At 42.8% G+C, this 13,395-nt stretch overlaps 1 protein-coding gene across 1 annotated transcript in view; it reads left to right on the forward strand.

The window, feature by feature from the left end:
- Positions 1-13,395, forward strand: part of CDHR2 (cadherin related family member 2) — a 185,834-nt gene that overhangs the window by 100,068 nt on the left and 72,371 nt on the right. The window contains exon 12 of the mRNA XM_075209134.1: positions 10,899-11,129. Within this exon, the coding sequence (XP_075065235.1) occupies positions 10,899-11,129 (231 nt within the window). The remainder of the gene's footprint in view (positions 1-10,898; positions 11,130-13,395) is intronic.

Consider the following 13,395-nt stretch of genomic DNA (forward strand, 5'->3'; position numbering starts at 1 on the left):
TTGGAAGGCGCTGCACACCAGATCTCCGTTATAACGGATCATAAAATCTTACAGTATATACAGTCAGCCAAACGTCTGAACCCCCGACAGGCTCGGTGGTCGCTGTTCTTCACTCGGTTCAACTTTATTATCACCTATCGTCCTGGTTCCAAAAATATTCAAGCGGACGCCCTGTCTAGAAGTTTCCTGGCATATCATGCTCCGGTCACCTGCTCAGAGCCTATTGTTCCTATGTCTATGATTCATGCCGGATTAACTCAAGATTTGAGCTGTACCTTACAAAGGTTCCAGAGGTTGGCTCCTGATAACACTCCGGCAGGATGTTTGTTTGTCCCAGTTCATCTAAGGAAGACAGTCCTTGCTGAGGCACACAACAGTCGGACTGCTGGGCATCCTGGAGTCTACAAAACACTGGAAATCCTTTCCCGTACTGTATGGTGGCCGTCTCTGTCTGCTGACGTCAAGAGTCACGTCCGGTCCTGTGAAGTTTGTGCCAGGAACAAAGTTCCCAGGACTCGCCCGGTAGGTCAGTTAGTTCCGTTGGCCGCCCCTGGTAAACCTTGGACACATCTGTCCATGGACTTTATAGTCGATCTGCCACCCTCTGCGGGACACAATACCATTTGGGTCGTGGTAGACCGGTTCAGCAAGATGGCGCATTTCATTCCACTCACTAGGCTTCCTACTGCTCGAGATTTGGCAATCTTGTTCATTCAACACATTTTCCGCCTCCATGGACTCCCTACAGACATCGTCTCCGATCGGGGTTCCCAGTTCATAGCGCAGTTCTGGAGATCATTCTGTACCCTCCTGGGAATCAAGGTCAGTTTATCATCTGCATACCACCCTCAGTCAAATGGGCAGACTGAAAGGGTTAACCAGTCCTTGGAGAAGTTCTTGCGATGCTACATATCGGAGTTCCATGACAACTGGTCCTCCTTGTTGCCCTGGGCAGAATTTGCCTGTAACAACTCCTGTCACTCATCCACGAAAACCTCTCCGTTCTTTTACAATTATGGTTTCCACCCCAGATCTAACTCTTTGTATTCACTCCAGTCCGTTGGTATTCAGGAGATCCGTTCCACTGCCAGGGATCTCAGAGTTGTCTGGAAGAAAGTACATTCATCTTTAAAACAAGCCTCACTTGTTGCAAAAAAAATTTCGGACCGACACCGTACCCCCTGCTCTCTTAAGGTTGGCCAGAAAGTCTGGCTGTCTACAAAAAATATCAGGCTGAAGCAACCTTGCAAGAAGTTGGGCCCTAAATTCATCGGGCCGTTTCCCATCATCAAGCAGGTGAACTCTGTTGCATTTAGGTTAAAAATTCCGGGCTCGTTAAGAATTCCAAACACATTTCATTGTTCTCTGTTGAAACCAGTTCTTTATCCAGCTCAAGCCCAGTCTTCAGGCAAGCCACAGAGGTACAGTGTTCAGAAAATCTTGGATTCCAAAAAAGTGCAAGGACAGGTGCACTTTTTGGTACAGTGGAGGAACCGCGGGTTAGAAGAACGCTCTTGGGTTCCGCGGAGACAACTCCATGCTCCCAAACAATTGAAGGAATTCTTCAGGAAATTTCCAAGAAAACCTGGGTGTCGGGGTCCCTTGACCCCTCCTCAAGGGGGGGGTACTGTCACGAGCCGCGGCGGTACTCACAGCCGCCGCGGCTCGCTTCTCATGCGCCCCAGCGTCCCGGCCGTCACCTTGATGACCGGGACGTCATTTCCTCTTCCTGTCCGGCCGTTACCAGGGCAACGGCCAGACGCTAGTACACTAGCGCTGCGTCCCGGCGGTGCTGGTAGCCGGGCGCATGCGCATAGCAGGCAGCCTGTGGGCTGATTAGGCTTATTAACAGGCATTAGCCTGCAACTGTGTAGGTCAGGGGCAAGCCCTGATTGGCCCTGCTGGATACTAGTAAATTAGCCTGCAGGAGTGTGTTCAACTGCTGATTGGTCTGTGTCTGTACTTAAGGCAATGAGGTCTGCTGCCTCATTGCCGGTTATAGCTTCTGTGCTCCAGTCTGCTGACCTGCTTGTTCCAGTCCCTGTATCCTGTTTCTACGTTTGACTTCCCGTGTATGACCCTTGGCTTCGTATTGGACTTCGCTTGTGTTTCCTGTGACCCTGATCCTTGGCTTGTTTACCCGTTCTACTACTTTGCCTGTGACCTCTGACCTCAGCTTGTTCATCATTACTGTTACCTGCTGCCGGCCTTTGACATCTGCGTGGACCTGACTCTTCTTGCCTGGGTTCTCCCCAGCCGGTACACACTTCACGACCCTCTGTCAGTCTGCGGCCCAGTCTGTCCCCACCATCAGGGGCTCCAGTGAACACCTGACTGGCAGAGTAGACTCTGGGTTGTGTTGTGCTGGCTGGAGGGGTTCCTAACAGAGGCAAGTGTAGACAATTCTCTCGAGAAGTTTGGAGGGGCATGGGAGCTGAGAGATTAGGCGGTAATTTGTGAGAGAGTTAGGGTCAGAATTTTGTTTTTTTAAAATGGGAGTAATCACTGCATGCTTGAATAGTGATAGAAAAATACCAGTAGAAAGAGATAGATTACAGATTTTAGTTAGAGGGGGACTGAGCACAGGAGACAGGGACCTACTAATTTGTGAGGGAATGGAATTAAGAGGACAGGAGGTCGAGTAGGAAGAAGAGAACAGAGTAGAAACTTCCTCTTCATTTGTGGGATCAAATAAAGAGAGAGTGTTAGAGGGTGCTACAAAGGAATTGAGCTGATTGCTTGTCGAGGGAGATGATACCATTTCAAGTGTGATCTTATCTATTTTGTCCTTGAAATAGGAAGCAAGATCCTGGGCATAGATGGTAGTTGGAGGATTTGGGGCGGGAGGATTCAGAAGAGATTTAAATGTGTTAAAAAGGCATTTGGAGTTAGAAGCCTGAGCATAGATGAGAGATTGGAAGTATGTTTGCTTTGCAGGGTTCGTGGCATTTCTATAGGAGTGGTAGATACCAGTATATGTGATGAAATCATTAGAGGTGCAAGATTTACGCCAGTGACGTTCTGCTTTCCGAGAAAGTTTTTGTAGAGTTTGTGTTACTTTAGTGTGCCACGGTTGGCAACGAAGTCTACGCGGAGTATGTAGTGTCGCTGGAGCCACTTGATCAAGGGCAATTGCTAGGGTTTGGTGAAAATGAGGTACTGCCCGATCAGGGGAGGAGAATGTAGAAATTAAGAGAGTGAAGGTGTTGGAGAGAGGTGGAAAACTGTTGAAGAACGATAGAGTTGACATTCCTGCGGTTGTGAGGAGGTTTGGAAGAGTTTGACACAAGGGAGAGTAAAGAACTGCGGGTGAGTGAGTAGCTAATAAGGTGATGATCCGAGAGGGAGAAAGGAGTGTTAAGGAAATGAGAAACTGAGCATAGTCTAGAGAAAACAAGATCAAGACAGTGGCCATCCTAATGAGTAGCGGATTCAATCCACTGGGAGAGGTCAAGTGTGGAGGTTAGAGAGAGTAGTTTGGAAGCAGCATTGGAACGTGGATTAGAAATCGGGATGTTGAAATCACCCGTGATGATGGTGGGGATGTCAGAGGATAAGAAGTGAGGGAGCCATGCAGAGAAGTGTTCAAGAAATTGTTGGTGTGGACTAAGGGGGGCGATAGATGACAGCAACACATATAAAGAACGGGTTAAAAATCCTAACAGCATGTACTTCAAAAGATGTGAACCTGAGTGATGGGACATTTGGTAGAACTGTGAACGTGCACTGTGGGGAGAGAAGTAGTCCAACCCCCCTCCTTTTCTGCCTCCAGGTCTGGGGTTGTGGGTGAAATGGAGACCACCATGTGAAAGGGCTGCAGGTGAGGCAGTGTCGGATTGCGTGAGCTATGTTTCTGTTATTGCTAGAAGGTTTAGGTTGTTTGAGAGGAAGAGATCGTGTGCAGAGGTAAGTTTGTTACAAACAGAGCGTGCTTTCCATAGGGCACATTTAAAGGACTTTGGAAGAGAGGGAAGACAGGTGATGCTTTTGAGATTTGCTGGATTTCTGTAGTGTTTAGATATATGTGTGTGGGAGAAGTGAGGGGGACCTGGATTAGGTGATATATCACCAGCTAATAGAAGCAGGGAGGAAGAAAGGTAGGAAATATGATTGTAAGTTGTGTGTCCTTTTTAGTTTCTGGCGACAGGTTGAGGATGTTAAAGTTATTGAATTTAAATAGGAAAAGAGTTCATGATTGTTCACTAGAGGTGAGTGAAGTAATGATGGGGCAATGTAGACAGAGGTGTGTGTTGCAGGATGGTTGAGGGATGATATAGTCCTAAAGATAATGTCATGAAAAATATTTTGGTAAGCATTGGGATTTATGAGTAAAATTGCAAAAATTAGGGAATTAAAAGAATTATCTAATTGCAATGTCCTGTGTAATCAGAGAATTAGTGCAGCGTGAGGCTGCAGCAAATGTAGTTTATTCATGGATGTCTGGATAGTATAGAGAAATGATGTGGGAGCCATGTGGGGGAGTGGGTGGAAGAGAATCACAAACATGTGCATCCTTACTCTTGGACAGTCCAGCGGGCAATATAGTAGCTTGAAGTTTGAAAAATTGCAGAGATGAAGTAAGTTTGGCTGGCTTCATCATTTTAGGATCCATGATGGCCGAAATGGAAGAAGGCCTAATAAGTGTCCAGAATGCCAGAGCGTAGAGTACTTTGTAGGTTGAACAGAAATGCAATAAACATGGTCAGGTTGACTGACTACATAGCTGCATTATGCCTAGAGAAAATGCACTGGTGAATGATTGGAAGGCTCATTGGTGAGTTAACTGGAAACCATCTTTCATGCGGTCAGGCGATATTCAAGCTTTTTATATGTTGCAGACCATTGAAAAATAGCGTGTACAGGAAACTGCAGTGTGTGTAAATAGGGGGGCTTGCAGCAAAATTAGAGAAGTCTGTCAGTTAGGGAAGTGAGAACAGCCGTAGAATAAGTCACTCCAATAACACCAGTGAAGAGGTATCCGCAATGTCAATTGTCAGGTCAGTAATATAGGTGTATTAGGTATCACAGTGATGCTTATAGGTGCAAGAATCCCATACAAACGGCTTGGGAGATAAGGAGTTGATGACACTCTGGACCACTTCTAGGTCACTCCAATAGTTCACTGCTCTGGGTGTTTGAATTGGATTGTGTTTATCCAATAAAGCAAGGTGCAATATTGTTTTCCACCAGCAGGTGGAGATGTTATACTCAATTGGAGAGAGAGCTGATTGAAAATCGCAATACTAGTATCACAGGGTGTGCCAGAAATGCTGTGGAGATTGGGGTGGATCACCTATTAAACCAGTAACTGGTTTACTCAATGTTTGAAGGGTGACTGAAGATTGAAGCACCAGGGGATTCTCAACTGTAGTAATTTTGCCATGTTATAGGTTGTTTTCCCTTGCTGCGTGGAGGTTAGGCAATGAAGTCACTTTTCGCTGGGGTAGGGCCCTCTGTGCTGGATGTCAGTTACAAGTTGATGCTCCAAACGATAATATGTGGCAGCCACGCCGGTGCAACAGGTTCCTAGTGAGAAACACAACCAGTCAGTCCCTGCAGTGTAGTCGGATCTCTGGCTCCAGGGACGAAATAAGAGGAGGTATGTCCCGGTTTAAGTGTGCCCTTAAAGTAACCACAGGGTTCAGTAGAAGCCAGTCTCTGGCTCTGTATGGGTGAGGCTTGCAGCATGTGGTAGGCAATGGACCCGAATTTGCATCCAGGAGCATTCGGCAACTCCATGCAGAGGTCTACTGGGTCTAGAAATGTACAGGGACCCCAGAGAGTGAGGTAGAGGTAAATTAGAAATGGGGTACACCCCGATGTTGGGAGATTGTTGTAAGAGTTCAGGAGGGCACAGTAGAGATGCAACCCTCTCTTCAGTGACCAGGCCACGCTCCTACCACTTTGGATTTAAAAAGCAAGATTTTTTTATTTCGGATGTGCTGCTCACATTCAAACAGCATCCTGCTTTCTCTCCACTAAATAGTTCAGGTGTCACTGATACTGCCCCTTACACAATTGCATTCAGATTGACACACTTGGGATTTTAAAAGCAAGAAATATATGTATATATATATATTTGGCGTGTGCTGCTTACAGTCAAACAGTACCAGAGAAAACACAAGCCTGCGCTCAGTATATCCCATAATGTATATGGTACCAGCTGCATGGCAATAAGCCTGTGCTCAGTATATCCCATGTTGTATATGGGACCAGCTGCATGGCGATATAAATGCCCATATATGTATACAATAAAAAAAGACAGTTGTCAGCGCTTATCCTTCACACTGCATATCTGTGTGTATCTAGCAACATGAAAACATGAGGTATTAGTTCATATTTTGATCAAAACTTTAAGCGTGCATCCCAGCGTCAAGAGCACTTCATTATATGTAGGTCCTACAATGACCTATATGATTTAAACTAGAGATGGGCGGGCTCGGTTCCCCGAGATCCGATTTCATCCGAATTTAGCCTATCCGAGTACCGAGCCGAGCACGCTCGGTACTCTCCCGCCCTTTTGGAATCGAAATCAAGGCAAAACGTCATTGTGACGTATTCGTATTTCTGAGCTTGGTTCTCACGAGATTTGAAAAGCATAAATACCAGCCTCCACAGCAATCCATCGCCATTTGACAGAGGGAGAAAGCAGGGTTAGGTCACACAGGCTATATCAGCGCAGGGACAGAGGAGTAATTGGACACATTATTGTTTCTATTCAATACCATTCTAATCTTAATACCAGTTGTTACAGCAGTAAGAGGAGGATAGAAGAGGGGGTTTTTTTGTTCAATTTCTGGCACTCCAAGTGCTTTTTGGGGTGTTCCCCATTCTTTTGCATTCATTTTTCTGGCTGTCAAAAGGTCATCTGGGAAAGGCGATCTCAAACTACATAGTCTTTTGAAATCAGGCAAAAAAACACATACCCCAAAAAAATTTACAGTGTTGAAGCGAAAAAGAAGTGTAACTGAGGAAAAGTTAAGTGCCCATAAAAAAAAATTGCCAACATGCCATTCTACACACGCAGTGGCAAAGAGAGAATGAGGCCTTTGCTTTCCTCTATTAGTGGCAGATCCAAAAATGTTACTGAGCCTTCTTCTTGTACGGTCACTCGTGACCAAGCAAGACCAAGTAATTTGGAGTCTAAAAGTGGGGCACAACTACTGTTACACGTCAAAGCCATGCTGCAAGAAAACAGTAAGGCATTAGAGGAGAATGTATGCTCTGAATCAGAAATGACAACAATCCCTGTGGAGAGTCCATCCAACAGTGGTATGTCTAATCGTGAGCATTCTGTTAGTGACAGTGTACCCATAAAGAAGGGTCCTTTCAGCAGTTCTGCTGATGTGTACCTTAACAGCCCGAGTGTAGCCGGTGATACACCAATTGAGGATGCCACTTTGGAATTAGAAGAGGATGAGGGGGAGATTTGTGTAGGCGACGAGGGCACTAATGATGATGTTGATGATTATGATGCAGACAGATACCAAATTCTCAATTTCTATTTATATTCTAGACTCTATAACGGCTGAATAGTTTTCTATTTTACTCCTAGTGGAGAGGGGGTCTGATGCAGACAGATACCAAACTGCCTGTGTCCATTAATTGTTATAATCTATTTCTACAGTCTATGCAGGCTGCTTTTTTTCTATTCAACTACAAGTGGAGGGCGGGGAGGTCATAGACAGCCACCAAACTACCTTAGATCATTTCTTTTTATATTCTGATTCTACAGTCTATGCAGGCTGCTTTTTTTCTGTTCAACTGCAAGTGGAGGGCAGGGGGGTCATAGACAACCACCAAATTACCTTGGTCCATTTCTTTTTATATTCTAATTCTAAAGTCTATGCAGGCTGCTTTTTTTATATTCAACTACAAGTGGAGGGCGGGGGGTCATAGACAGCCACCAAATTACCTTGGTCCTTTTCTTTTTATATTCTAATTCTACAGTCTATGCAGGCTGCTTTTTTTATATTCAACTACAAGTGGAGGGCGGGGGATCATAGACAGCCACCAAATTACCTTGGTCCTTTTCTTTTTATATTCTAATTCTACAGTCTATGCAGGCTGCTTTATTTCTATTCAACTACAAGTGGAGGGGCGGGGGGGTCATAGACAGCCACCAAACTACCTTGGTCCATTTCTTTTTATATTGTATCTCTACAGTCTATGCAGGCTGCTTTTTTTCTATTCAACTACAAGTGGAGGGGGGGGGGGCTATAGAGACTGAAACCAAACTGCCTTTGTCCATTTCAATTTATATTGTACAGTCTATAACGGCTGAATTTTTTAGTATTTTCTACAAGTGGAGGGGGCCTAGAGAGACAGGAACCAAACTGCCTTTGTCCATTTCTTTATATATTTAACTATAAGTGTAGGGTGTAATATACACCCAAGGACGATGGCTGCATTGCCAATATGCATAGATGAAGAGGAAGACAATCAGGTTTGTGTGCAGAATTAAGGACGGCCTACCAGGGATTAAACTGTTTTCTTCCTAATTTATTAGCTTTAGAATTACCTTACTTATCCAAGAAACAGGTGGAGCACTAAATTAGGTTATTTTATGCCCAAAAACATTGATTTTTAAACAAAATTGCAAAACAAACCCAAACCAAACCAAAACCAAAACCAAAACACGCAAGGGCGGTTTGGCAAAACCAAAACCAAAACACGACGATAATCCAGATCCAAAACCAAAACAAAAACATGGGGGTCAGTGAGCATCTCTAATTTAAACACCATTAAAATGCAGTTAAAATCAGATGCACTCACCTCCCAGGTATAGGGGTTTACATCTAGCAAGGGCTGGCTTGTGAGCCACACCCAAATGTGCCTTAAATAGACTTGATGGACAGGTGCTATGACAATAAGGCAATATTTTGACAGAAAGCCAGAAAAAAATCAAGCTCGCGCTCGGTATATCCCATATTATATATGGTAGCAGCTGCATGGCAATATAAATGCCCATATATGTATGCAAAACAAAAAAGACAGTTGTTAGCGCTTATCCTTCACACTGCATATCTGTGTGTATCTAGCAAAATGAGATGACGGGGCAAGTGGGCGTGTGTGGGGAGGGGCTATGTGAATGGTGTCATTGTGGCCCGCCCCTAAACTGCCATTACCAATAAATATATATATATATATATATATATATATATATATATATACACATATTTATATATATATATACATATATATATATATATATATATATATATATATATATCTAACTCCCATTGTCCTGTAGATTGTAAGCTTGCGAGCAGAGTTCTCTTACCTCTCTGTCTGTATGTATTACCCAGTATTGTCTTATCAGTGTTTGTTCCCAATTGTAAAGCGCTACGGAATTTGCTGGCGCTATATAAATAAATGTTGATGATGTTGATGATATACACACACTTGGGGGGGAGTCACACCTGCTGATCAGGACAGCTTCAAGTGTTCCTCCTTGTTATCAACATCATTGTGGACTCAGATAAGCAATGTTGTTATGCTACCTTTTGTAAGGGTCTTTAATCTTGTTTAAAATAAAAAATGCCTGTTTTAAAAGATTTCACAAATGGGCGGTTGTCTGCTCAATGTGTATTTCCTTCACAGATAATGTGATTTTAAGTGAGAGCTGAGGGTTCTGCCCGTAGCACATCTATCGAGCATTTGACAGAAAGGCTTTATTTTTATTTGAAAAATGTACACTGCTGTCATTCAATAGTTTCAGTGATTGTACATTAATTACTACACCATGAGCGCCCTTTCTGCCTATGTTTGTTTTTTGATCATATATATATATCTATAGTGAGCAAAAAGATATATGTGGCGCTAGTCACCACAGCGTACGTATCAGGACAAAAGTCTCAATAAAACATGTACATACAATCAGTCCCAAACCAAAAAGTCCACATCAAATATCACTTGACTCCTGTATGAGTGGCAGCCTTGGAAGCCTGAAACCAGATGGTCAGTCCGGACTATGGAAATTGCTGAAACAAAAAACAGGCAAGGCGCCTCATAGTGTAATATCAATTAAAAAGGTGGGAATAAGTAATAACATGCGTACCGTGAGGTAATCAGCAGTGGGTTTCACAGAGAGAGTGGAGTAGCTTCTGCTGTGTTCATAATCCTCCAAGTCTCCATGGATCAGCAAATCAATATGGAAAGAGCAAACATAGTGTAACACCGTACTAAAAAATTGCATATAATGGGGATAATACACCATAAACCACCAGGGCTCTATAAGGTGTACGGGACCAAGATCCCAGAATCAAGTGATGGACCAACCATATACATGCAAATAATAGAGACTGCGTACCAGATAGTATGAGAAATCTCACATCTCAAACAATTTTTGATTGCAGATTTTCACATGTGCCCAATTGTTAGCTTCTCACTCCCAACCTCATTTAGGATGTGGGCCAAATTCATCTTTGATCGCTGACTAGGCAACGTGGAATATTTGGCCAAATAGGCAGATGTAAGGTTTATTAAGCACCTATATTCCCCCAACTTGTGCAGACACAGGACTGCTGTCAAGCAGGGAAGTAGTAACAAGACACCCCACAGACACCTTGTTACTACTTCCCTGCTTCCCTATACAGTAAGAGATTGTTGTTCTTCTTCTATTGCTTTTATTTTGTCTTGAACAGGATACTGGATATTTATAATGGACACTGGGGAAATTCATTAGCTTATATTATTATGTGATCTTTCAAACTGTTTCATATCCTACATTTTATGTAAAATAAATGTTTGATTTATTTTTCTGTCTTTTTGAATATTATCAACTTTGTAATTGACATGTTTTGTTACAGATAGGTTGTATGAGCATATTACTTGAACCTTCATACTATACAGTTTAAAAAAAATATGTTTTTAATGAATCCATTTCTTCCACACAGGCAACAGAAAAGCAGATAAATGTCAATGGGGAGTTTGCTTATACCCCCACAAATGTTACAATCCGTATTTTAGATATCAATGACAATAAACCCCAGTTTTACAAGTGTGAAGTGACTGACTGCAATTTCAAGGATGACCCTGCAGAAAACTTCACTGGAGAGATAGAGGAACATTCCTCTGTCCGAGTTCCAGTGGCAAATCTTACCATCACTGCAAATGATCCTGACAAGGTATCCAACTTTCCATGCTGTTCCATCCTCTACATTGCTTCGTCATTTGTAATGTCTTCACACATCTAACATAAATAAAAAATGAGTATTTGTGGATAATATGAGAGTGTTTATCAGAAATATTGAGGTACAGTATAAGTGGAGGATATCATATAACGTTAATTAAAATGAGATTTATGCAGTGTACAGCTATGCATAGGCCTGGATTTAGATGCCAATGCTACCATCCAATAGTCCGAATCTTCACCATATCACATCTTTATAAAATAAGTAGATCTACCAGTATTTCAAAATAATTCTGCAAGTAATTACAGAAGTTTTTTAAGGGATTATATGTACGACATAGATGTTAAGGGGTTTATTATTAACAATAACCCCTATTCTGTGTCTATTGTCTCCTATCCTAAATCTAATGTTGGCTAGATACACTCTCTAACTGTTTACACTAGGCCCCCATTGCCATATCAGGCTGACAAAAGCGTCTGAACGAGTAGTGTAAAAAGCAGGACTGCATACATCTAGAAAGATGGGGGATAATGCAGGAAAAGTAAACACAGTGCTTCTAACTAATGCTTAGAAAAAGGATGGTGGTTATGTTTGCAAAATGGTCCTTTATGGTCGATTTGTATATGTAACCCCTAAAAAAGGCCACCAAGGTTATCCTGTATTTTCCATGACGACAGGCCTGTGCACCCCACCATCTACCCCTAGCAGAAGAAAATTAAATTTTGAATTGCTAACTGCCACCCTACACTTGGGCTTATATGGCTTTTCCAGGCTTGACTATATATGTTGCTGAAGGGCTGTAGAGGTGTGAAGATCCAAGGTAAGAGGAAAGTAATGAAGTACATAAGGATTTGTTACACCGAATAGGTATGAGAAACACTGGTATGAGGAACACTCCCAACATTTTAAGACACCCTGTACAAGCTGGTGAACTGATTTTAAATGATGATCCACTGTATGTGCTTTGCTGTATAGGTTCTACTGAAGCAGCATTAATTCCCATCTATCTCACACCCACTTCTTAGCTTCCCTTATAACTAATTAGCCTTTAGCAATTACTAACCATGATTTTTTTAAGCCTCTAAAGAAAATCAAAGAAATCAGAAAGTGCTACAGCACAACACAACATCAAGAAGTAATGTTGTGTGAGACAGCACAACTCATAGAATGCTTATGGTATCACTAAACAGTACATACACTATAGGGTAGGTATAGAACAGTGTGTGGGTGGCACAGGGTGGCCGCACATTCCTTAAGTGGAGATCACAGCAGCAGCATGATGTGTTCACACAGCCCAAACAGGATATATACCCTCAATGATACATAATATGTTGGTGCTTTATAAAGGAAAATAATAATAATAATAACCTGTGTCTGGCTAATCACACTGCCTCACCTGCAGCCCTTTCACATTGTGGCCTCCATTTCACCCACACTCCCAGACCTGGAGGCAGACAAGGAGGTGGGGTTGGACTACTTCGCTCCCCACAGTGCACATTCACAGTCCTACCAAATGTCCCATCACTTATGATAACATCTTTTGAAGTACATACTGCTAGGATTTTTAACCCATTCTCTATGCGTATCGCTGTGATCTATCACCCCCCTGAACTCCACAAAAAATGTCTTGAACATTTCTCTGCATGGCTCCCTTACTTTCTATCTTCTGACATCCCCACCATCATGGGTGATTTCAACATCCCTATTGCTAATCCACATTCCAATGCTGCTTCAAAACTGCTCTCTCTAACCTCCTCACTTGACCTCTCCCAGTGGATTGAACCGGCTACTCATCAGGATCACCACTGTCTTGATCTTATTTTCTCTAGTCTATTCTCAGTTTCTCATTTCCTTAACACTTCTTTCCTCCTCTCAGATCATCACCTTATTAGTTACTCGCTCACTCTCAGTTCTTTAACCTCCTTGCTGTCAAACTCTTCAAAGCCTCCTCATACCCACAGGGATATTAATTCTATTGATTTTCAACAGTTTTCCACCTCTCTCCAACACTTTCTCTCCCCAATTTCTACACTCTCCACCCCTGATAGGGCAGTTCCTCATTTTCACCATACCCTAGCAACTGCCCTTGATCAAGAGGCTCCTGCGACTCTTCAGACTTCGTTATCAACCATGGCACACTAAAATAACACAAAATCTACAAAAACTTTCTTGCAAAGCTGAACGTCACTGGCGTAAATCTTGTACCTCTAATAATTTCAACACATATACTGCTATCTATCACTGCTATCGAAGTGCTCTG

Source organism: Mixophyes fleayi, chromosome 4, assembly GCF_038048845.1.
Source record: "Mixophyes fleayi isolate aMixFle1 chromosome 4, aMixFle1.hap1, whole genome shotgun sequence".
Lineage (NCBI taxonomy): Eukaryota > Metazoa > Chordata > Amphibia > Anura > Limnodynastidae > Mixophyes > Mixophyes fleayi.